Source organism: Hypomesus transpacificus, chromosome 2, assembly GCF_021917145.1.
Source record: "Hypomesus transpacificus isolate Combined female chromosome 2, fHypTra1, whole genome shotgun sequence".
Taxonomy (NCBI): Eukaryota; Metazoa; Chordata; class Actinopteri; order Osmeriformes; family Osmeridae; genus Hypomesus; species Hypomesus transpacificus.
Window position 1 is genome coordinate 486462 of NC_061061.1, and position 21983 is coordinate 508444.

Sequence of the window (21983 nt, forward strand, 5' to 3'; positions counted from 1 at the left end):
CTTGCTAATTTAATCTCTAATTTCACTGGATAACAATTAATACATTTATGTATTTTTCAGCAAAATATTGAATGAATGAAAAAACTAAAGATGTCCCTTTCTTCATGAACTACCAACATCAAATGATAATAAACAATAATACTTTTCATTTTTTTATTATTATTTTTAGGGGTGCTGAGAGCATACATCTCCAAGGGCTGAACATAAAAAAGACGAAAAGAACATGAGTTGAAGCCAAACATTGAATGCAATGCTGGTTCAGGGTTAAACAACCTTTACCACAGGTTAGCATGAACCATCTCGCAGTCTGGGGCCATATACACTGTAGTGTGAATGTAGTCTGACAGGAAATGATTGAGTGGTTGGCTTGGTAGGCCACCTAGATAAGTGAAGATCCGGAAACACAGTGTTATCTGCCTGCTACAGTGTGCCAGAGGTGAAGAATATTTATATTCCATGATGATAACCACTCAATATAATCAATTCAGGACAAATCCAAAGACAAACCTTTCACTTGTAATCTCTAAGAAAAGAACCATACATAGAGTAAACTGTATTCAGTTAAAAGTCCCTGAATCTGAAACCTCTCTTGGTGTGTCAACATGTCTGTTGCAGCCACTGGCTGGAACAAAACCTGACAAAACTTTCTGAAACTTTGATAAATGTGTCACCCTGTCTGCCATTAAAGGTTCAATCAAGAATGTAGTCACAGACACATGTTTTCACACCTACTGAACTATTTCCTGTCCACATGTTCTTTTTGAGATATTTCACTTTGTTTGTATCCCCTAGTGCTTTGCTGTGGGTATGTCATGTGTTTGTGTGTGTCTTATATAGTCTCCTATATACTGCCTTCATGTGTTTGTGTGTGTCTTATATAGTCTCCTATATACTGCCTTCATGTGTTTGTGTGTGTCTTATATAGTCTCCTATATACTGCCTTCATGTGTTTGTGTGTGTCCTATATAGTCTCCTATATACTGCCTTCATGTGTTTGTGTGTGTCCTATATAGTCTCCTATATACTGCCTTCATGTGTTTGTGTGTGTCCTATATAGTCTCCTATATACTGCCTTCATGTGTTTGTGTGTGTCCTATATAGTCTCCTATATACTGCCTTCATGTGTTTGTGTGTGTCCTATATAGTCTCCTATATACTGCCTTCATGTGTTTGTGTGTGTCTTATATAGTGTCCTATATACAGCCTTGTGTCCTCCATGTGACTCTGCCTTTAGGTTTTCTGTTGCTGCCTGTTACCTCCTTGTGACTTCTTTAACGTCTTGGCATGTAGTTACTGTTGTGTACGTTAAAAGCTTTTAAAGCTTTTTTTAAATGTGTTCTTTTTTATTTATCTTGCAGCCCTTTCCCATCTTCCTCTCAAGCGGCCAGGCTGCCTTTGTAAATAAGAAAGTGTCCTTAATGACTGGCTAAATAAAGGCTAAATACAGAAATACATATTTTTGGAGTGATTGAAGTGTTCACTGACGTTGGCTATTATCTTGCAATATTCCATTGTTTTGTCCATGTCACATTGTTTTTGGAACATTTCCTGCTTCAGAAGTTCCACATCACCCTCCAGCTCCTTCAGCTTGACAAAGTCAACTTTTTAAACGACTTACATTCTAGATTGAGATAGTGATGTCTTAACTTTCAAACACCCTTTTATTATAAAAATGATCATATTTTATTAGAAATAGAGGTCAGAGTTTATTTCATTTACTTCTTAAATCCTGTAATCACCCACGTTTAACCTTATTTTCTTTTATTAGTTAAATAACCATTAATGTGATGTATACATATTTTAACCCATTTAAGCTTGTCTGTGATTTACGCATGGTTTGTCAGTTAGGAAGCTCATACACCACTCTGCACGTCGGTGGTTAGTTTAATGCAAAGTGCTTCTGCTTCCATTCTAAGAAAATCTTAGAAGTTTTCACACCTGATAAGGTAGAGGCACATAATAAGTATGCCATCTTTCACAGTTTCCTGCATGCAAATGACAACGACCAGGAACAGTGAACATGCTTTTCTCACTGTGTCAAACACCTGGCATATGTTAGTTACTACACTATGTCATGTATAATAATGTATGGATGAAAACGTATGAAAGAAAGGGGAGATCTTTTGTCATTGACGTATTTGTGTTTCTATTGTTGATGGATTGTGCGTAAGCAGAGCTCCACTGAAATAAGATCTGTGTTTCAAAAGGACCCTAAATCTCTTGATTTAAATTGTTAATAGAATCATTAGTTTGGCATATTCAGTGTTTGCTAACCCTGGTCTGTGGAACGTATGAACATTGTCCAACCCTGGGCTTGTTACAAACCTGGCAACCCTGGGCTAGTTATAAACCTGGAAACCTTGGGCTAGTTATAAACTTGATAACCCTAGGCTAGTTATAAACCTGGCAACCCTGGGCTAGTTATAAACTTGATAACCCTGGGCTAGTTATAAACTTGATAACCCTGGGCTAGTTATAAACTTGATAACCGTGGGCTAGTTATAAACCTGGCAACCCTGGGGCAGTTGTAAACTGTGGGCTGCCTTTGAGAAGACAGAGGGAGGACATACAGGAAGTTAGGGAAACAGAAAACAGTCTTCACCTATCTGAAAAAAAAGCTGTGAATCATCTTGGGAGAACTCACAGCTGCAGGTATGAGACAAGATCAGAAAGTTGCTCCTTATCGTCCTTGAGATCTCCCACAGCTTGCAGAGGTGTTATTTGTGCACAAGGTGTTAGTGTGACATGAGAACAACAACAACAAGGACCTAACATCGGGATGTGTCAATGGTTATGTTCTGAAATACAAAACTCCCCATTTGTTATGTTCCATATGTTTAATGGCAAAATAAGTGAGGACAGAAATAAATATATACATCATGTAATCTGTAAACACAATATTCCTTTTTCTGTACAAATTAATATACATGCAAAAGTCATAGTAAAACATTCAAAATGACGTATACAAAATGAAGATGTGCCATCCAGGTTGGCCGAGTCAGTTTCTTAGCTGTACAGCTTTACACATGAATAAATAACAAACGTACGAGTTCACAGCCACTCAGAGCTTAGCTTCTCTGACATGACAACAGCAACATGTTCATTATGCAGACACTTTCATTCAAAGCCACGAACAGAGGGGGATTTGAACCTAAGACCTCTTATTCTGCTGTTAAATGCTCTAACCACTGAGCTACAGCCACTCGTGGACATTTGAACAGCGTCCTCTCCCACAGTCTCTCTCTCTGCAGTGGCCAACTCCCTTAGAGAAGGTGGAGTGAGGTGTGTGTTGCATCTTACTCAGAGTTATTGAAATGTTTATATTCTTATTGTTATTATTATTATTATTATTTTATTACAATTATTATTGTTACTATTATAGTTCTGGAGAAGTTTTCTCCCAAACCAAACACGTGTAAGTCTTACATTAGCTCAGGAAGCAAATCATATCAACACATACGAAATACAGAACCTAAAGCCAAACCAACTTGCACAGCAAATCACTACTTTGTGCACAACGTGGTGTTTTAAAAGTTCATTACATTATTCAGTTACAGGCACTAAACGACTAACAATAGTAATAAATAATGCCACAACGAATAAATGCAAACAGCCATGTGTAAGTTCAGTGTGGTTGTCATAACTTAACATGATCCAATCGTAACACGTTTCAAGAGGGGAAAAATCATGATTAACTTTGGTATAGTTACAGGAAAATCGAACAATGACAAACATAAGTGCCTTTACAAATACCATTCTTACATTATTTTCAGAAACCCGTGTTGAGGTTTCAATATATTAATACTGAACTTAATACAGGAAAAAGTAACACAATACAGACATCTATTGCAGTATCAGGAACATGCCTTGTTAGAATCCTGCTACAACACAAGCCGTAATAAATAGTTGCATAAACATTAAAGCTGCAACATTGCACATGAGAAATTTGTGAAAAGTATGAGTGCATGGATAATAAAATTTAGTAATGAGTGCTGCTATAAAACTAGAGCAAAGGGGAGCTACTTCCCCTTGAACCCTAACCTTGCAACCCTAGCAATGAACCTGAACCCTAACCTCTCAACCGTAACCCTAAACATGAACCTTAACCCTAACCTGATTCCCAAACTCTTAATCCAAACCCTAAACCTAACCTTAACCTGACCCTTTAACCCCTTTACCTGAACCATAACAATGAACCTTAACCCTATCCTCAATTTCTAAACCTGAACCCAAAGTCTTCCCCAAACCTAACCTGAAACCTAACCCTCACCGGAACCCTCACCTGATCCTTAACCCCCATGAAAGTGTTCTCCCACTGGTCAACCTAACCACTCAGCTGAAGCAGCAACTGTGAGTCTTCAAATGAGAATGAAGGCAGGAACACTTTCTTTACAAAGTAAGGCTGATGCATTAGAAATCTGAAGAAATATCTGACTTATAATAGCTGTTGAAGCTTTTATTGTTTGTCATAAGTTGTACAAGTGTCACTAAAATAGTTTATCTTTCAAATGATTCTAGGCCCACACAAGAAGCAAGGCCAAGACTTTCAACGATTTATCTGAAACATGATTTTGGTCTCCAACCGGTAAATGTGAGGTTATTCCAAAGTTAATCTACATCACCTGTACTGTTCAGGTGTCAACTTGTTTTGATCATTTCCGAACCTCTGTTCTTGACAAGATATGAATAAAGTTCTCTGTTACTTTACTATACATTATCTTTACAAAAAGTAATCTCTCATTACAAAAAGACATTTCTCTTGTGTTCAACCGAAAACACACGTTTATTTTAAAGAAACTGTCCAAACAAGAGGGTCCTTCACCATAGGCTCCTCCCAACGCTTTCTTCTCCCTGTTAGTCAAGTCTTTAAGAAGTCTCAAACTGTTTGTTTGCAAGTCAGGATAAAACCATGACTCCGCAAGTTGGTGGGGGGAGGCAGGGGGGAGTTTAGAGGGATTGTGGGATAGGGGAGGCAGGGAGGGGGGGGGGGGATCAGCAGGCAGCAGCAGGATCCTTGGTGGCGAGTTGGGGGACGATGAGATCATTAACGCGGTGGTCGGTGTGGCCGGTCACACAGCGTTGAGAAGTCGGCTGTGCAGGAAGGCCTTGATGCTGGCCACGGGGCGGACGTCGTTCAGGTGCCTCCTCCGCTCCATGAAGGACACCAGGCGGGACGTGTCCAGGTGGCCGGGGGGGCGGGGCCCGGCGTGCGGCTGCAGCCAGGGCTCCTGCAGGCAAGCGTCCGCCGAGGGCCTTCGCCCCGCCTCCGCCTGCAGCAGCAGGCGCACAAAGTCCCGCGCCGCCCGGCTCACCCCGGAGAAGTAGTCCGGAGGGAAGCTGAAGTCCAGGCGGCAGATGTTGACGCAGGTCTCCTCCACGCTGTCGTCCAGGAAGGGGGAGGCACCGCTCAGCAGCACGTAGGTCAACACACCCAGGCTCCAGAGGTCAGAGGTCAGAGAGACAGGCAGGCCCAGGACCAGCTCAGGGGAGGAGAACTCGGGACTGCCCAACAGAGGGTGGACGTGCTGGGAGGAGTCCAGCTGGACCGCGTCGCCAAAGTCCGTCAGCTTGACCACGGGAAGAACGGAGGTGTTTTCTACCACAATGTTCTCTGGCTGTGGAGGGGGTTCCACAGACGCAACACAGGGTCAAACTAAAATACTCACCCACAGACAGACAGTGAATTAATACGTTGAGGGGGGGGCTGTTAGGGTTGCCACACCCACATCAACCCTTTTCCCTCGTAAATGATTTTTCTCATTAGGGCTGGTAAACATGGATGTTGTGTGAGGGTTAGTGTGGGTAAGTGAGGGAGGCTGGGCTACCTTCAGGTCAAGGTGGGCTACCCTGCAGCTGTGCAGGTAGCACAGGGCCTCCAGGATGTCTCTCAGGTACAGAGCCACCCTCTCCTCCGTCAGGCTGCCCCAGCTCACGATGTGGTCCAGCAGGCGGCCCTGGTCAGCCCTGCACACACGGCACACGCCAACAACCATCAACCCAACACTGGTCAAACCCAGCACACCAACACTGGTCAACCCAGCACACCAAACACTGGTCAAACCCAGCACACCAACACTGGTCAACCCAGCACACCAAACACTGGTCAACCCAGCACACCAAACACTGGTCAACCCAGCACACCAAACACTGGTCAACCCAGCACACCAAACACTGGTCAACCCAGCACACCAAACACTGGTCAACCCAATGCACCTAACCCTCATCCCCAACACCAGCCCTCATCCCCAACACCAGAATGTTCAGTGGTTGGTTTCAACCCTCCCACCCCTGCCCCCGCTTCGTCTGCTACCCTCCCCCCCCCCCCCCCAGGCAGGCAGGTGCGTACATCTCCAGGATGAGCACGTAGCTGGTGGGGGTCTCGTAGGTGTCCAGCAGCCTGGCCAGGTGGGGGTGCTCCAGCTCCTGCAGGAGCAGCACCTCCCGCTGCACCTGCTCCCGCCGCTGCAGACGCTTGTTCACGTGCTTAGCCGCTACGCTGCCCCAGCCGCCACACTGGTCACAGCGCCGGGTCACCGAGAACCTGCCCCTGCAAGGTCAGGGTCAGGGTCAGGGGAATGCTACTGACCACTGTCCCTCCACATAGAAAAATATACATACTAGAAAATAACTATATAAAGTAGTCGTGATTGGCAGATGGAGAGTATAAACACAATGACTGTAACATGGCTGGGTGATAAATGTAAAGTGACTAATGTCATAAACATCTGGGAATTTTTTTTTTCACTATACTATAAAAAAGCTGTAAAAGTATTTGTTTTACCTGCCCAGTTCCGTGGTCTCAGTGTAGAACAACTCAAAGTTGGTCTTCCAAAGAACGTCTCTCCCAATGTTGTTGACATCTACAAAGAAGCGTTCTGTTAAAAAATATTTGGTATACACATGTACGTAGATGCATTTGATTTAACTTAGCGTGCATGACCATGTGTACAGGCACATTAAAGTATGTTAGAGAAACTCAGAGACTGGTTAGTGGAGCAGAACTACTTTCAGAGACTGGTTAGTGGAGCAGAACTCCTTTCAGAGACTGGTTAGTGGAGCACAACTCCTTTCAGAGACTGGTTAGTGGAGCAGAACTCCTTTCAGAGACTGGTTAGAGGAGCAGAACTCCTTTCAGAGACTGGTTAGAGGAGCAGAACTCCTTTCAGAGACTGGTTAGTGGAGCAGAACTCCTTTCAGAGACTTGTTAGAGGAGCACAACTCCTTTCAGAGACTGGTTAGAGGAGCAGAACTCCTTTCAGAGACTGGTTAGAGGAGCAGAACTCCTTTCAGAGACTGGTTAGTGGAGCAGAACTCCTTTCAGAGACTGGTTAGAGGAGGAGAACTCCTTTGAGAGACTGGTTAGAGGAGCAGAACTCCTTTCAGAGACTGGTTAGAGGAGCAGAACTCCTTTCAGAGACTGGTTAGAGGAGCAGAACTCCTTTCAGAGACTGGTTAGAGGAGCAGAACTCCTTTCAGAGACTGGTTAGTGGAGCAGAACTCCTTTCAGAGACTGGTTAGAGGAGGAGAACTCCTTTGAGAGACTGGTTAGAGGAGCAGAACTCCTTTCAGAGACTGGTTAGAGGAGCAGAACTCCTTTCAGAGACTGGTTAGAGGAGCAGAACTCCTTTCAGAGACTGGTTAGTGGAGCACAACTCCTTTCAGAGACTGGTTAGTGGAGCAGAACTCCTTTCAGAGACTGGTTAGAGGAGCAGAACTCCTTTCAGACTGGTTAGAGGAGCAGACTAGTCTGCGGGTTAGGGGACCAGGACTTCGTCTCACCTGACACTCGGAGCCTGGCGGAGGAGGACGTGGTTCCCGCTGCACTGCTGGCGATGCAGGTGTACACCCCCCCGTCCTCCTCACACACCTCCAGGATCTCCAAGGTGACCTCACCGGTGTCACTGTTAGGGGCCGGGAGGTCAGAGGTCACGAGAAAAGACCCCAAAACACTGAAGCATTTAGTCTACCACATGAGAGATTGAGATGAATTGATGATTAACTGATTATTAATTGAAGCGACTTGATTAAGACGATTTCTGTTTAGCAAGTACTTTGAGGAAGTCAAAAACATAATTCTGCATGCCGAAGCTCTGATAAGCGCTGTTGTGAATGTACAGCACTTTAGAAGCAGTGTGGCAGGACTGCCAGTGACTATGCCTGCTGCTCACCTGTGCCCCAGGCAGAAGCGTCCGTTGCTGGGCAGCGGCGTGTGGTCAGGCCCTCTCCAGGACACGGCGGCTCGGGGGAGGCCACACACCTTCCCCCTGAGAGTGACGCTCTCTCGGCACGCGCATACCACGTCACTCAGAGGCAGGAGGAACTCTGGAGGCACTGCTGGAGGGAGAGAGGCAGAGGTGAGGCAGAGATGAGGCAGGATGGAGACTGCTGGAGGGATAGAGGCAGAGATGAGAGAGTGGAGTCTGCAAGGAGGAGCAGAGAATGAGGCACACTACAGAGGCAGAGCTGAAGGGAGAGACACAGAGATGAGGCAGAGTAGAGGAACTGCTGGAAAGAAAGATGAAGCAGAGCTGAGAGTACAGCCGAGGCAGAATTATGGAGGCACTGAGTCAGAACTAAACTATAGCAGAGTCCACATAGCAGGGTCAGATGTGAACTAAGATGAACAAGGCAAAGTTTGGAAAAAGCATGTTTGCAATATCGGATTGGGCATGATACAATCTCCGTTAATCCTAATCCAACCAGCACTGCCAACGTTTTTAATTCAACCCATGCAATGACACAGATATGGCAACTTACCATCATATATGTAGTTGGGATTCAGAAGCTAAAAAGGTAATAAAAGAACATAAAATAAGATAAATATGAGTAGCTGAATATTGAACAAATACTACAATCTGCTATCACTAGAATGAATGTATAGTTCAACTCATGTAGTTTCAAAGGCTCAAGTGGAAAACGTTGGGCTTTCCAATCTACCTTGACAGACACTTTAGTAGCCAGACTGTTGTGAGATCTACGGTAGCCGTTCTCCTTGGCGGTGTCCTTGTCTCTCTTCTCTGTCTTCCTCCTCAAACGGAGGGCCGTGTGCCACGACGACCATTTTCTGACCGGCACCAAAACAGCCAGAGTGAGAAGAGGCACCTTCTGATACCGTAACACCACAGCCCTCCCCAGTACAGACCACCTGGTGACGGTGAAGCGGTGGACAACATTCACGTTTGTTGGGTTTGTGGGCTCTTACTTGACGGTGCCTTCGGGATGTTCGGGGGAGACGGGGGAGGTGTGTCCAAGCACGTGGCCGGGGATCCAGCCCTCGGCCGCCGGGCCCTGCTCGGTGGCGGCGCGGAACACCAGGAACATGTTCTGCTGGTTGCTGGCCAGCATCTGGACCACCTCCCCCTGGAGGACGCTGATCTCATCCTCCTTCAACGCGGCGTAGTCCTGGGTCACCAGCATGGTGGACACACCGCTGCTGCTGCTGCTTTCACTCTGGGGGAGGGGAGGGGAGGAGGGGAGAGGGGGGGAGGGGAGGGGAGGGAGGAGGGGACGGGAGGGAGGGAGGGAGGAGGGGACAGGAGAGAAGGAGGAGGGGAGGGGGGGAGGAGGAGGGGAGGAGGGGAGGGGAGGGGAGGAGGAGGGGACGGGAGGGAGGGAGGGAGGAGGGGACAGGAGGGAAGGAGGAGGGGAGTGAATGCTTGCACGGTGTCATAGAAAAAATGTTTGTTACCAAGGCCCGAAAATCGAGAGGAAGAAAGATTTGGAAAGCTGGAACAGGAGGGTATTTTTGCACAATAGCTATATGTCTATGTCCTATTTAGCAAGCTCATGACGCGTGGAGTGCAGGTTAGAGGAAGGTAGCATGGTTAGTGTCTGGACAGAGAAGGCTCTTCTGAGAAAGGACTGAGAGGAGGAGACATTTTCATTACAGCATGTTTCTGGGGGTTTAGGTTTAGCTCAGTGTTTAAAGCATTCAACTGCATGTCAAGAGGTTGCAGGTTCAAATCGTCCCTGAATCTCTCTTTGGATGAAAGCGTCTGATAAAAGCATAATCTACAAATGATTCTTTCTTACTACAGACATGGTGTCCAGCAGAAAGACACTCCAGGCACGTGGCCTTACTGACAAGGTCAGACTGCAGAGAACTGGTGTAAACCCACTAAAAAACAAGTAAACAAGATGGACAAAAGCCTAACCACAGCAAACAGGAAATGACATCTGTCTATACTTCCTCTGTGAGATCCTCTTCAAAACATTGCTGATGAAGCAAATGTCACTTCAGAATATTTCTTGCACGGCGGTGAAAAACCCTTTGATGTAACATTTAAAAATTCATTAGCAGAAAATGTTAGTAATAAAGAGTTAAAAGTTCAACAGTCAACTCACAGTGAGCAGAGTAGAAGGGCAGAGAGTCAACATACACAGACAAACTTAGCTTTAGTTTGTCAGGGGTTTTGGTAGTCCTGTAGCGGTACAGACCCAGGGTGTGTGCTAGCGCTGTGGTTAGCCAGGTGGCGTGCTGGTTCAGCTGTTAACCAGGGCATGTGCTAGTACTGGAGTTAGTCACTGCACAAGGCCGAACTGAAGCCTGGGCCTCAGGTAGGGCGCTTACCCCGTTGCTCTGGATGGAGTGTATGGACTGCTCACTGGTAGATGAGCAGGTGCTCATCCGGTCTATGTCCTTGCTGTGTGCAGACTGGCGGCGATGGTGGCTGTAACCATGGCTCCCCCATCCCAGGGAGTCCCCACCATCACTGGGCCAGGAGAAGGAACCAGGCCTGCTGGCTGGGGAGGCCGGGCCTGAGGCCCAGTAAGAGGGGCCTTTCTGGGTTGGGCTACTCGCAATGGGACTGTCCTTCCCAAGACCTCCAGGGGACACGGGGGATTGAAAGGGAGAGACAGTCCCAACCCTGGGGTTGGTGTTCAGCGGGGCCACAGGCATCTGTGGGAGGGGGTTTAGAGGGGGGTCTTTGTGCCCCTGTTTGGGGCTGCCATCTGCACCAGACACCATGCCATTGCAGGGGGGGCCATCCAGGACCCTCATCATGGGGGCCGCGGGATCCAGGTCCCCCCCTCTGGCCTCAGGGGGGTGGGGGCTGGCAGGAGGGGGCTGCAGGTGGGGGGGCCACGTACCTGCTGTCCTGTCGGGCCCCTCGGGGCCCGGGGGATGGTGGTGGTGGACGGGCTGGGGCAGGCGGGAGGAGGGCTGGGGGATGCGGGAGGCTCGGGAGCGGGGGCCGCACAGGGACGACCCCCCGGCCAGGACAGAGCCGGAGCAGATGCTGCCGCTAGGGGGCGCTCCTGCGCCGCCGCCGCCGCCCACGTGGTTCTTCTGGTACTCAATAGGGGATGTCAGAGCTGGGGAGAAGAATGGAGAGAAAGAGGGGGGAGAGAGACAGGGGGGGGAGGAGAGAGATGGGTGGGAGAGAAAGAAAGGGGGGGAGAGAGATGGGTGGGAGAGAGAGAGGGGGGGGGGGGAGAGATGGGTGGGAGAGAGAGAGGGGGGGGGAGAGAGATGGGTGGGAGAGAGAGAGCGAGAGGGGGAAGAGAGAGAGGGGACAGAGTGAAGAAAAGAGAAAGCGAAAGAGAGGGAGGGGTGAGGAAGAGAGATGGAGAGAGAGATAGTGAAGAAGACGTAAAGATAATGAGAGATGAATTGAATCATCAGCCAATATTGGTCATCCTAATGTGGAGAACGTGGACGGCGTGAGCTCGGTTACCGTTGAGGAAGTTGCGTTGGTTCTCCAGGATCTGGCTGATGTGGTGGATCCACACCTGGCTGACGGCAGAGCTGGGGGACTGCAGAACAAAGTTCTCCAGCGCACCACTAGAGGAGCGTGACGTCAGCGTGAACTTAGACGTGTCGTCTGGGCTCTCCTCCAGACCCAGCCAGCTCACCTGGACAGGCAGACAGACAGGCAGACAGGCAGACACAGACAGGCAGACACAGACAGGCAGGCAGACACAGACAGGTAGACACAGACAGGCAGACAAGCACAGACAGGCAGACAGGCACAGACAGGCAGACAGGCAGACAGGCAGACAGACAGACAGACAGACAGACAGACAGACAGACAGGCAGACACAGACAGACAGACAGACAGACAGACAGACAGACAGACAGACAGACAGACAGACAGACAGACAGATAGACAGATAGACAGACAGAAGCAGACAGGCAGACACAGACAGGCAGACAGGCAGACAGGCAGACAGGCAGACAGGCAGACAGGCAGACAGGCAGAGAGTGGAGAGGAGGTCTTGTAAGTATAGGACAACTTTACATTATTATCAGTGTTGACATCTTCTGCTTCTGAGGTTTGTCTGGTTGTTCGTTTGGCCAGCTGACCACAGTGTGGTCACAGTATGTATGCTAACAGTGTGGAGTACTACATCACTACCGTAGCCAACAGCTATCACCTTGATGCTGTTCTTGAAGAGATAGCCGGGGGTGGAGTAGCCCTTCTTCTTATCCAGCGGCTCGCTGAAGATGACTATCTGCTCAAAGAGGAAGACCCTCCTCTCCTTCATCCTGGAGAGAAGTCCACTGTCCTGGTCGCACACCATGAATGTGTCCTGAAGAAGGAGACGGCCCTGGGCTACAATCTTCCCCTGGACAGGAAGGAGAGGAGCAGACCGATTCATATGAACACTCCTGGAACATACTATAGTTTTTTTCCAGACACAAAAGTTTAGAAAAGCTAAACTAATCAGAACACAGATGGTACAAAAGGAGTATGTCTTGCCCTGCCCACCCTCTGCGGAGAGGGCAGGACAGAACCGTGAGAAACTGTTGTGAACCAGGCTCGATTAAGGGAGATGCTGACATCTGCTGGACGCTCAGATACCAGCAGACACTTAAAATTTCGTTTGACAAAAGTGAATATGGCATTAGGTATTGATTTCACTAAAAGGTGCTTTCGATGTGATGTTGAATCAGCACCACATCACTTCCATTTAAAACATTGTTGGGCCTCACCTCAAAGCCTTGCAGTCGACCCACATTCATCATGTCGTTGCATCTTTTGGGCACGACACACATCACCTCCACTGCTTTCTGAGAGCATAGAGGGGAACACTGACACACTGGAACTGAAGCAGGACTTCAGACAGAGTGAGGACCACCAACCACATGTATTCATCCTTACAATTGACAATTTTGTATGCTTTTATCCAACATACAAGCAGTGTTTACAGTATTACTGCAGATAATCAAGGATGAGACGACCACAGTGCTCACAGTATGACAGAGACAGGTGCCAAAGAACTGTGCAATAATAATAATAACTTCAGAAACGGATCCGATAAAGACACATCAGATATTGTATGTGCATAAAGTCCAGTCAATCAGTGGAGTTGGCCTCACCTCCAACTCAACAGTATCTACTCCAGCCTTCTTGGAAAACTTGAGGAAATCCTGGATGGGGTTCAAACATAGGAGACAATTATTTGTACTTGTCACGTTGTTGACAGTGACCTCAACTTAAATATTTCATGAACGCCACTAGGGTGTTAGCTAGCTGGGGTTATGAAGGCTACATTACTAGCTGCTAGGGTGCTATCTAGCTGGGATTATGAAGGCTACATTACCATCTGCTAAAGGTGTTAGCTAGCTGGGGTTATGAAGGCTACATTACTATCTGCTAAAGGTGTTATCTAGCTGGGGTTATGAAGGCTACATTACTATCTGCTAAAGGTGTTATCTAGCTGGGGTTATGAAGGCTACATTACTATCTGGTGGGGTGTTAGCTAGCTGGGGTTATGAAGGATACTTTACTAGCTGCCTGAAGGGTTCACCTTGAGGAGGAGCTGGTACTTCATGATGCGCTGCACCGGCTTGATGAGAAGGTCTGTGAGCTGCAGTCTGTGACCCAGACGCTGCTTTAGCTCCTGAAACACACACACATCACACATCACAACACATCACACATCACACAGACACATACATTCATAAGTCTGCTTAACTACACAGGGAAACACACACACATACTGGTGCTTGAATTCCTGACCAAAAACTAATTTAAAATCCAGGGAATGTCAATTAATCCATATTTCGATTACCGTACAATCTTTGTGCATATCTGGAATCTTAAAGACTCAACATTTTTCAAACAAACAAACAAACAAACAAACAAACAAACAAACAATAGCCATAGTGTGTGTCTAAAGCCGAGAGTTCTCACCTCGAAGTAGGTGTCGATGTATTCAGACACGATGTGCTCTGACTTGGGCTTGTTCTGGCAGTAAACGATGTACATGTGCAGCCTCCTTTCCTGAGGTGAGGAAAGAGGGATGCTGGTCAGAACTGTACACCCACAAGAGGTGACAGCCAATGGGAACAGGGATCCCCTCTCACCTGTTTGACAAACAGCACAGCCAGCCTATCAGGATCCTCCAGGCACTTCTCCAGCTCACCCAGGAAGAACCTGATGACACAGCACATACAATATCAGGTGTGGTGGGTAAATGGTTCAGTGGTTAAGACTCATTCAGCTTGTTTCTCAGACATGGGTGAAGCCGAGTCCTAGACTGAAATAAAAATGATATGAAGATCTTAGCTGGACAAAGTCTCAAACCACCCTTAGTGAAGGGTGTAGGATAGTTATATACTTTACATTTGTAAAGTTAATCAAGTAAAGTGAATTGCAGTTATACTTTTGTCATTCCGTTAACACATCACATATATCAAGTTAATCAAGTAAAGGGAGCAGCTGCTGTACTCTTTGTGCCAGTCGTAGATCTGGTGGATGTTCCCAAACACCATCTTTTCTTTGCCTCTCATGTCATCTGGAACACCTTCCTCCTTCATTCTGGATATGTAACCCTGGATCACACAGGATACACACAGTCAGGACTCACACACACACACACAGGACTCTCTCACACACACACACACACACACACACACATCCAGGAGTGTGCGTCTTTTCTCACCTCCACCACTGACCCCAGGTCTCTGACGTAGTCTCTCTCAGTCTCCACCAGTTCCAGCAACACATAGCTACAGAGATACAGAGTTAGCATGTACATAGCTACAGAGATACAGAGTTAGCATGTACATAGCTACAGAGATACAGAGTTAGCATGTACATACCTACAGAGATACAGAGTTAGCATTCACATAGCTACAGAGATACTAAGTTAGCATGTACATAGCTACAGAGATACAGAGTTAGCATGTACATAGCTACAGAGAAACAGAGTTGGAATGTGCATAGCTACAGAGATACAGAGTTAGCATGTACATAGCTACAGCGATACAGAGTTAGCATTCACATAGCTACAGAGATACAGAGTTAGCATGTACATAGCTACAGAGATACAGAGTTAGCATGTACATAGCTACAGAGATACAGAGTTAGCATGTACATAGCTACAGAGAAACAGTTAGCATGCAGCTGTTAGCTGATCTGGGATGAGGAACTCACTGGCGCCTCTTGAGGAGGCCGGCCTTGTGCTCCTCCTGGTCGTCCAGGGGGGAGGAGGACAGGAGGGAGGAAAGGGAGGGCTTGCTGACGTCCTCCGGTCGCACGGGCAGGGAGCTGGGGCGGTCCTCCAGCGACTGAGACAGACACAGGAAGGTTAGAACAGTCCAGTACATATAGGACAGTACAGTACAGTACATATAGGATAGTACAGTACAGTATTGAACAGACAGGACAATATAGAACAGTACAGAACAGTATACTTCTAGCAGTGTGCTACGAGGCTGAGAGAAGACGCTGGAAGTAGAGACTGGGGTAGAGGCTGGGAGTGGCGGCAGGGGTAGAGGCTGGCAGTGGAGGCAGGGGTAGAGGCTGAGAGTAGCGGCAGGGATAGAGGCTGGGCGTAGAGGTAGGGATAGAGGCTGGGCATAGAGGCAGGGATAGAGGCTGGGCATAGAGGCAGGGATAGAGGCTGGGCGTAGAGGCATGGATAGAGGCTGGGCGTAGAGGCAGGGGTAGAGGCTGGGAGTAGAGGCAGGGATACAGGCTGGGAGTAGAGTCTGGGGTAGAGGCTGGGAGTGGAGACAGGGGTAGAGGCTGAGAGTAGCGGCAGGGATAGAGGCTGGGCGTAGAAGCAGGGATAGAGGCTGGGCATAGAGGCAGGGATAGAGGCTGGGCGTAGAGGCAGGGGTAGAGGCTGGGAGTAGAGGCAGGGATACAGGCTGGGCGTAGAGGCAGGGGTAGAGGCTGGGAGTAGAGGCAGGGATAAAGGCTGGGAGTAGAGGCAGGGATAGAGGCTGGGCGTAGAGGTGTTCAAGATGTCTCCCCAGAGACAGCTGGTGCAGTGGACTCACATTCCTACAGATGACTGGTCCTTCACACACTGTGAAGGACCACACACTTACCATCTTGCTCTTCACCAGCCCCTCGATGGCGCTGACTAGTTCAGCTGCACTGGGAGTCTCTGAGCTGCCTGGTCTGCCCCCCAGTCTGGAAGAAGCCTGACAAGAGGAGAGAGGAGGGGGGAGAGAGGAGGGGGAGGGAGGAGAGAGGAGGGGGAGGGAGGAGGGGGGAGAGGGGAGAGAGGAGGGAGGAGGGGGGGAGGGAAGAGGGGGGAGAGAGGAGGGAGGAGGGGGGAGAGAGGAGAGAGGAGGGAGGAGAGAGGAGGGGGAGGGGGGAGAGAGGAGGGAGGAAGGAGGAGGGGGGAGAGAGGAGGGAGGAGGGAGGAGAGAGGAGGGGGAGGGGGGAGAGAGGAGGGAGGAAGGAGGAGGGGGGAGAGAGGAGGGAGGAGGGGGGAGGAGGGAGAGAGGAGGGAGGAGGGGGGAGGGAAGAGGGGGGAGAGAGGAGGGAGGAGGGGGGAGAGAGGACGGGGGAGAGAGGAGAGAGGAGGGAGGAGGGAGGAGGGAGGAGGGAGGAGGGAGGAGGGAGGAGGGAGGAGGGGGAGGGAGGAGAGAGGAGGGAGGAGGGGGGAGGGAAGAGGGGGGAGAGAGGAGGGAGGAGGGGGGAGAGAGGAGAGAGGAGGGGGGAGAGAGGAGAGGAGGGAGGAGAGAGGAGAGAGGAGGGGGAGGGGGGAGAGAGGAGGGAGGAAGGAGGAGGGGGGAGAGAGGAGGGAGGAGGGGGGAGGGAAGAGGGGGGAGAGAGGAGGGAGGAGGGGGGAGAGAGGAGAGAGGACGGGGGAGAGAGGAGAGAGGAGGGAGGAGGGAGGAGGGGGGAGAGAGGAGGGAGGAGAGAGGAGAGAAGAGGGAGGAGGGAAGAGGGGGGAGAGAGGAGGGAAGAGGAGGGAGGAGGGAGGAGGGAGGAGGGGGGAGGGAGGAGGGAGGAGAGAAGAGAGAAGAGGGAGGAGGGAAGAGGAGGGAGGAGGGAGAGAGGAGAGAGGAGGGAGGGGTCAGGAGAGAGGTAGAAGTAAAAGTCGGAGAAAGAGAGGTTGAGGGAATTGAGGGAGAAAGTAAAATAGAGAGATGAGAGAGAGAAGAAAGGGAGAGAATGATAAGGAACAGAGAGAGAGATGGGGAGAGGAAGACAAGAAAGGGAGAGGATACAGAGGGCAGAAGGAGAGAGAAAGGATAGATATTTACACTTAAAAGTGCTCCTAACATATATATAACATAACATATATATATATACTACCATTAGAAACCATACTACAATGTAAAAGTAGTGTGACTGTGCCCACAACATGTTCCAGAGAAGCTCACCATTGATGCTATGTGGACCCCGACATTCCGAATGCCCAAATTAGGACTGCTTAGGTGTGTCTCTCTGACAGGGGCCTAACAAGGACACTAGCGTGGAGGGCACAAGGCAAGGGGGGAGGGGCTGAGGTTTAACCACCAATAGGGGCTCGGGGAAAGGGGGGGCACACCACCCAAGCCTCCGTGTGGGGGTCAGACTGTAATACAGGGCAGTAAGCCAGGACCAAGGGGCCCAAAGACCAGATCGAGGGAAACAGTTCTACACACAAACACAGACACACACTCACACACACACAGACACACACACACGCACACACACACACAGACACACACGCGCACACACACACACACACACACACACAGACACACACTCACACATAACCAGCTCAGGATGGAGAACAAGGAAACACTGCAGGGAAACTAGAAGACACAGAAGGAGTGAGATTATGAGACACTAACGAGTGAGATTAGAGGGACTAGGAAGAGTTGGATCAGAGGAACTAGGAGATTTGAAGGAGTGAGATTATGAGACTAGGAGTGAGATTAGGAGATTGAGGATTGAGATTAGAGGGAGTCACATGGAAAGGTATGGGAACTGAGATAAAACAGAGACAGAACAAAGATCACCATGATGCTGAGGTCTGACCAACATAGAGACAGAAGGACAAAACTGTTATAGAGTTAGCATCAAAGTAAACATCCTTTAATTTCAGTGCACGGCTAATGGCAAATACTCTAAATTCCAGTAGAAACTTAACCAGAAACGAAACCATCGTGTGAAAACAATCAACATGCAGTACATACCAATGGCCAAATTAAAAGATGAGTTGATGAAAAGCTGTTTGAGTGGGACTGTTCAGATGGTTTAACTGTGACAGTGTTGACACCTTCCTCAGGGAACGCTTGCTTTGACCCCTACCCTAGTGTATGCGTATGTTTGTGTGAGTGTGACTGCGTGCTTGCATGTTCGTATAAGTATGTTTGTGAGCGCGCGTGTGTGTCTGTGCGTGTGTACGTGTGTGTATCTCACCTTGTCGTCCTGGGCGTCGGCCTGCAGCAGGCTGTGCTGCTGGATGGCCATGGGGGGCGGCAGGGGCACAGAGTCCGCCCCCTCCTCCCCCTCCTCCTCCCCGCAGCTCTGCATCCCTGAGGAGGAGGACTTGGAGAGGGTTCCACTGCTCAGCCCCTCACTTCTCATCCTCTGTGGGGCACAGAGCAACACGCCTTCACACACGCGCGTCTACCTCACCTCCACAAACACTCTTACACACACACACATACCCTGCACACACGCGCATCTACCTCACCTCCACAAACACAAACGTCTACCTCACCTCCCCTAACACACACACACACATACCCTGCACACACTCGCATCTACCTCACCTCCACACACACACGTCTACCTCACCTCCCCTAACACACACACACACATACCCTGCACACACTCGCATCTACCTCACCTCCACACACACACGTCTACCTCACCTCCCCTAACACACACACACGCACCCACGCACGTCTACTTAATCTCCACTCTCACACACATACATATTCGGCACACACCCACTGTGCACACGCGCAGTGCACACAAGCACACCCACTGTGCACACGCGCAGTGCACACAAGCACACCCACTGTGCACACGCGCAGTGCACACAAGCACACCCACTGTGCACACGCGCAGTGCACACAAGCACACCCAAATCCTGCACACATGCCCTGAACACGAACACCCACTGGCACACATGGACCCAAACAAACACACACCCTGCACGCCCCTCAACACACCCCCCTCACACACAGAGGGGAGATAACAGGAAGGAGTCATACCTCCTCAAGGGTCTCATCCTGGGGCGTGGCCGCGCTGTCGTCCGAGTCCTTCTGGGCGTCTGCGTTCTTGCGGCCGTCCGCACGGTTCTTCTTGTGCTTGTGGGCCAGCTTCTTCACGTGAGCGTCGGCCTTGCCAGAGCTGAGCCGTCTGACCGGGCTGGTAAGCCACTTCCTCAGGGTGTTGCCTGGGCGCCTGCCCCCCGGGGAGCTGTGGGGGCCCAGCGTGTGGCTGGAGCCCGCGTGGAGGGCCTCTCCGCTGGACACGGACAGCGTGTCTGCAGGGGGGACGACCAGACAGACACCAGTGAGAGGCCAGACCGTTCATCCCGGTGGATGGACAACTTGCCATCTCAATCTCTTCATTCTAAAATACATATATATTTACATTATAGACCATTTAATTCAATTATATTTATATTTTTTGGCAAACTGTAATGCTGTAATAATGTATTTATTACAGTTAATTTTACAGTCGCTAGGACACATTTCTCAATACTTAAGTCACGTTTTCGTAACTCTTCACACAGTGAGTACAACAGAAGTACATGTGGGCTGAACTGTGGATCATTTATCATTGCTTTGGAACAAAATGCATTCAATGACGACATCTTTCAAATTATATTCATTCTTTTCTCACTTTGACACAACAACTGCCAAATCTCTATGTAACTACAGGCCAATTTGCACATGCTAACATACTGTTTTCAAAACTGTTAAACTTCAGTTCAAAACAACAACATAATCCAAAACTGAATAAGACAGAAATTGGCTAAATTTCTACAGTAATATTGTAATGAAATATATTTCAAATACAAAATTAAAAATGCTATAAAATGATCTCTATGGAAGGGTTGTGCTAGGTGGGGAAAGGGATGCAGAGAGAAGAAATCAGCCAACATTTGTATGGGACAAAGTGGCATGTCACCACTCCAGTGCAGTCACAGAGTGGTTTGCAGCCCATCCCAGAATGGTGTCACTTTTCTTCCCACCTTACTCTCCATTCCTCAACCCCATAGAATCATCATGTTCCTCATGGAGGTGGAAGGTTTACTGTATGACCACCATCCACATGATCAAATGTCCTTCCTGGACACAATGAATGCTGAACGCCTTGACATTACCAGGGATGGATCAGGCATGCCAGAAGATTCTTTCCCAGGTGTATTGGCCTAGATGACATAAGATGTGGTGTGGATGAGAACCTATGGCTAAATGCAGAAGATTCATTCCAGTATCATATAGTGTAGTGAATTCTAAACAGTAGAGAGGTGTCCTTGTTTTACATAAGAAAACTTTGTATAATGCTACCTGTTGTTAGTGATTTTTAGGTCATTGTTTTGTGGGTGACAACCTTTGCTAGGATTATGGAAGAATGAGTTGATTTTGAGACATGCATGAAGTAATTTGGTAGTTTTAGTGCATTTTGAATGTGAAATTAACTGCTGTGCCGAGCTGAAAGTTGGTTAGGAGAACTGTGTGAAGAGTTTTGAAAAAGTGACCTAAGTATTGAGAAATGTGTCCTAGCGACTGTAAAAACTGTAATCATTTGGCCACCACTATCGACAAAACAAGTATCAACTGTAGCTCCTAATGAACCTAATGGTGTGTAATAATTAAATAGATGTATGTGAAAAATCTACACTGAACCCATCAAGGTATTGTCATTCGATACAGTTACAGTCTGTTCCTTTGAGCAGCATCTCTGGTTCTCTCTGTGCTGCTCTGACTAACCACAGCTGTTCAGCCATGGCTGTCTATACTGTGTGTGTGTGCCCACCTTCTACACTGATCTATGTATAGATGTTACTCCCTCAAAGCCAACTGTTTGTGCCTGATTTGAAAACCATAAGTACATTGTGTGAAACTTGCATAAGAGTTCAGCCCACAAACGTGTGTGTGTGTGCCTGCGTGTGAGTTTATGTGTGTGTGTGTGCGTGTGGGTTTATGTGTGTGTGTGCGTGCGTGTAGTTGTATGTGTGTGTGTGTGTGTGTGAGTGTACTTGAGAGTGTAATTGCGTGTGTGTGTTCCTGGCTAGGTACAGGTGGGCTGCCTGGTCCACAGGCCTGGGGATGTGATCAGTGGGGAGGTTTCCCAGAGCACAGAGAGAGCTCTGTCTGAATCAGAAGATGATCAGATCAGGGCAGCCTGATGAAGCAGGCTGACTGCGTCATGCCCCCAGCATCAGAGCCGCTGGCACACTGCTGCTGAACAGACAGGACCTTCCAGATCACACAAGTGTAGTGAGGTCGATATACACACAGACACGTGTCTAGAGAACAAAGACAGGTACACAAACACTGTTACAATTGTACAAACTTACTTGTTACAATGACAGTCGCTAAAACATCCACCAAATTAATTAACATTCTAACTAAGATCCACCAAACTAGACTGTTATGATAACATACAGCAAACTATACTGTTATTACATCCCTAAACTAGCCTGTTATGATACCAGAGAGATGATCTGCCTATCCCTTTCACAGACGCAGAGATTAGCCAGAGGTTAGATAAGTGTGACCCTCCCTAAATCCTAAACTGCCCCTGGTCCTGCTCCCCCTCTGGAGAAGAGAG

The 21983-nt window shown here is 48.5% G+C and overlaps 1 protein-coding gene across 1 annotated transcript in view; it reads right to left on the reverse strand.

The window, feature by feature from the left end:
• Nucleotides 1-106: 106 nt before the first annotated feature.
• Nucleotides 107-21983, reverse strand: part of triob (trio Rho guanine nucleotide exchange factor b) — a 61096-nt gene continuing 39219 nt past the window's right edge. Inside the window, exons 35-57 of the mRNA XM_047031972.1 lie at nucleotides 19409-19717; nucleotides 18606-18776; nucleotides 16289-16384; nucleotides 15387-15520; nucleotides 14893-14959; nucleotides 14679-14782; nucleotides 14315-14384; nucleotides 14142-14231; nucleotides 13756-13848; nucleotides 13325-13375; nucleotides 12938-13015; nucleotides 12379-12570; nucleotides 11679-11856; nucleotides 10571-11316; nucleotides 9203-9450; nucleotides 8938-9064; nucleotides 8758-8785; nucleotides 8169-8334; nucleotides 7780-7901; nucleotides 6782-6860; nucleotides 6347-6547; nucleotides 5826-5964; nucleotides 107-5615 (exon numbers count right to left, since the gene is read on the reverse strand). Coding sequence (XP_046887928.1) covers nucleotides 5070-5615; nucleotides 5826-5964; nucleotides 6347-6547; nucleotides 6782-6860; nucleotides 7780-7901; nucleotides 8169-8334; nucleotides 8758-8785; nucleotides 8938-9064; nucleotides 9203-9450; nucleotides 10571-11316; nucleotides 11679-11856; nucleotides 12379-12570; nucleotides 12938-13015; nucleotides 13325-13375; nucleotides 13756-13848; nucleotides 14142-14231; nucleotides 14315-14384; nucleotides 14679-14782; nucleotides 14893-14959; nucleotides 15387-15520; nucleotides 16289-16384; nucleotides 18606-18776; nucleotides 19409-19717 — 4035 coding nt within the window. The 3' untranslated portion in view covers nucleotides 107-5069. The remainder of the gene's footprint in view (nucleotides 5616-5825; nucleotides 5965-6346; nucleotides 6548-6781; nucleotides 6861-7779; nucleotides 7902-8168; nucleotides 8335-8757; nucleotides 8786-8937; nucleotides 9065-9202; nucleotides 9451-10570; nucleotides 11317-11678; nucleotides 11857-12378; nucleotides 12571-12937; nucleotides 13016-13324; nucleotides 13376-13755; nucleotides 13849-14141; nucleotides 14232-14314; nucleotides 14385-14678; nucleotides 14783-14892; nucleotides 14960-15386; nucleotides 15521-16288; nucleotides 16385-18605; nucleotides 18777-19408; nucleotides 19718-21983) is intronic.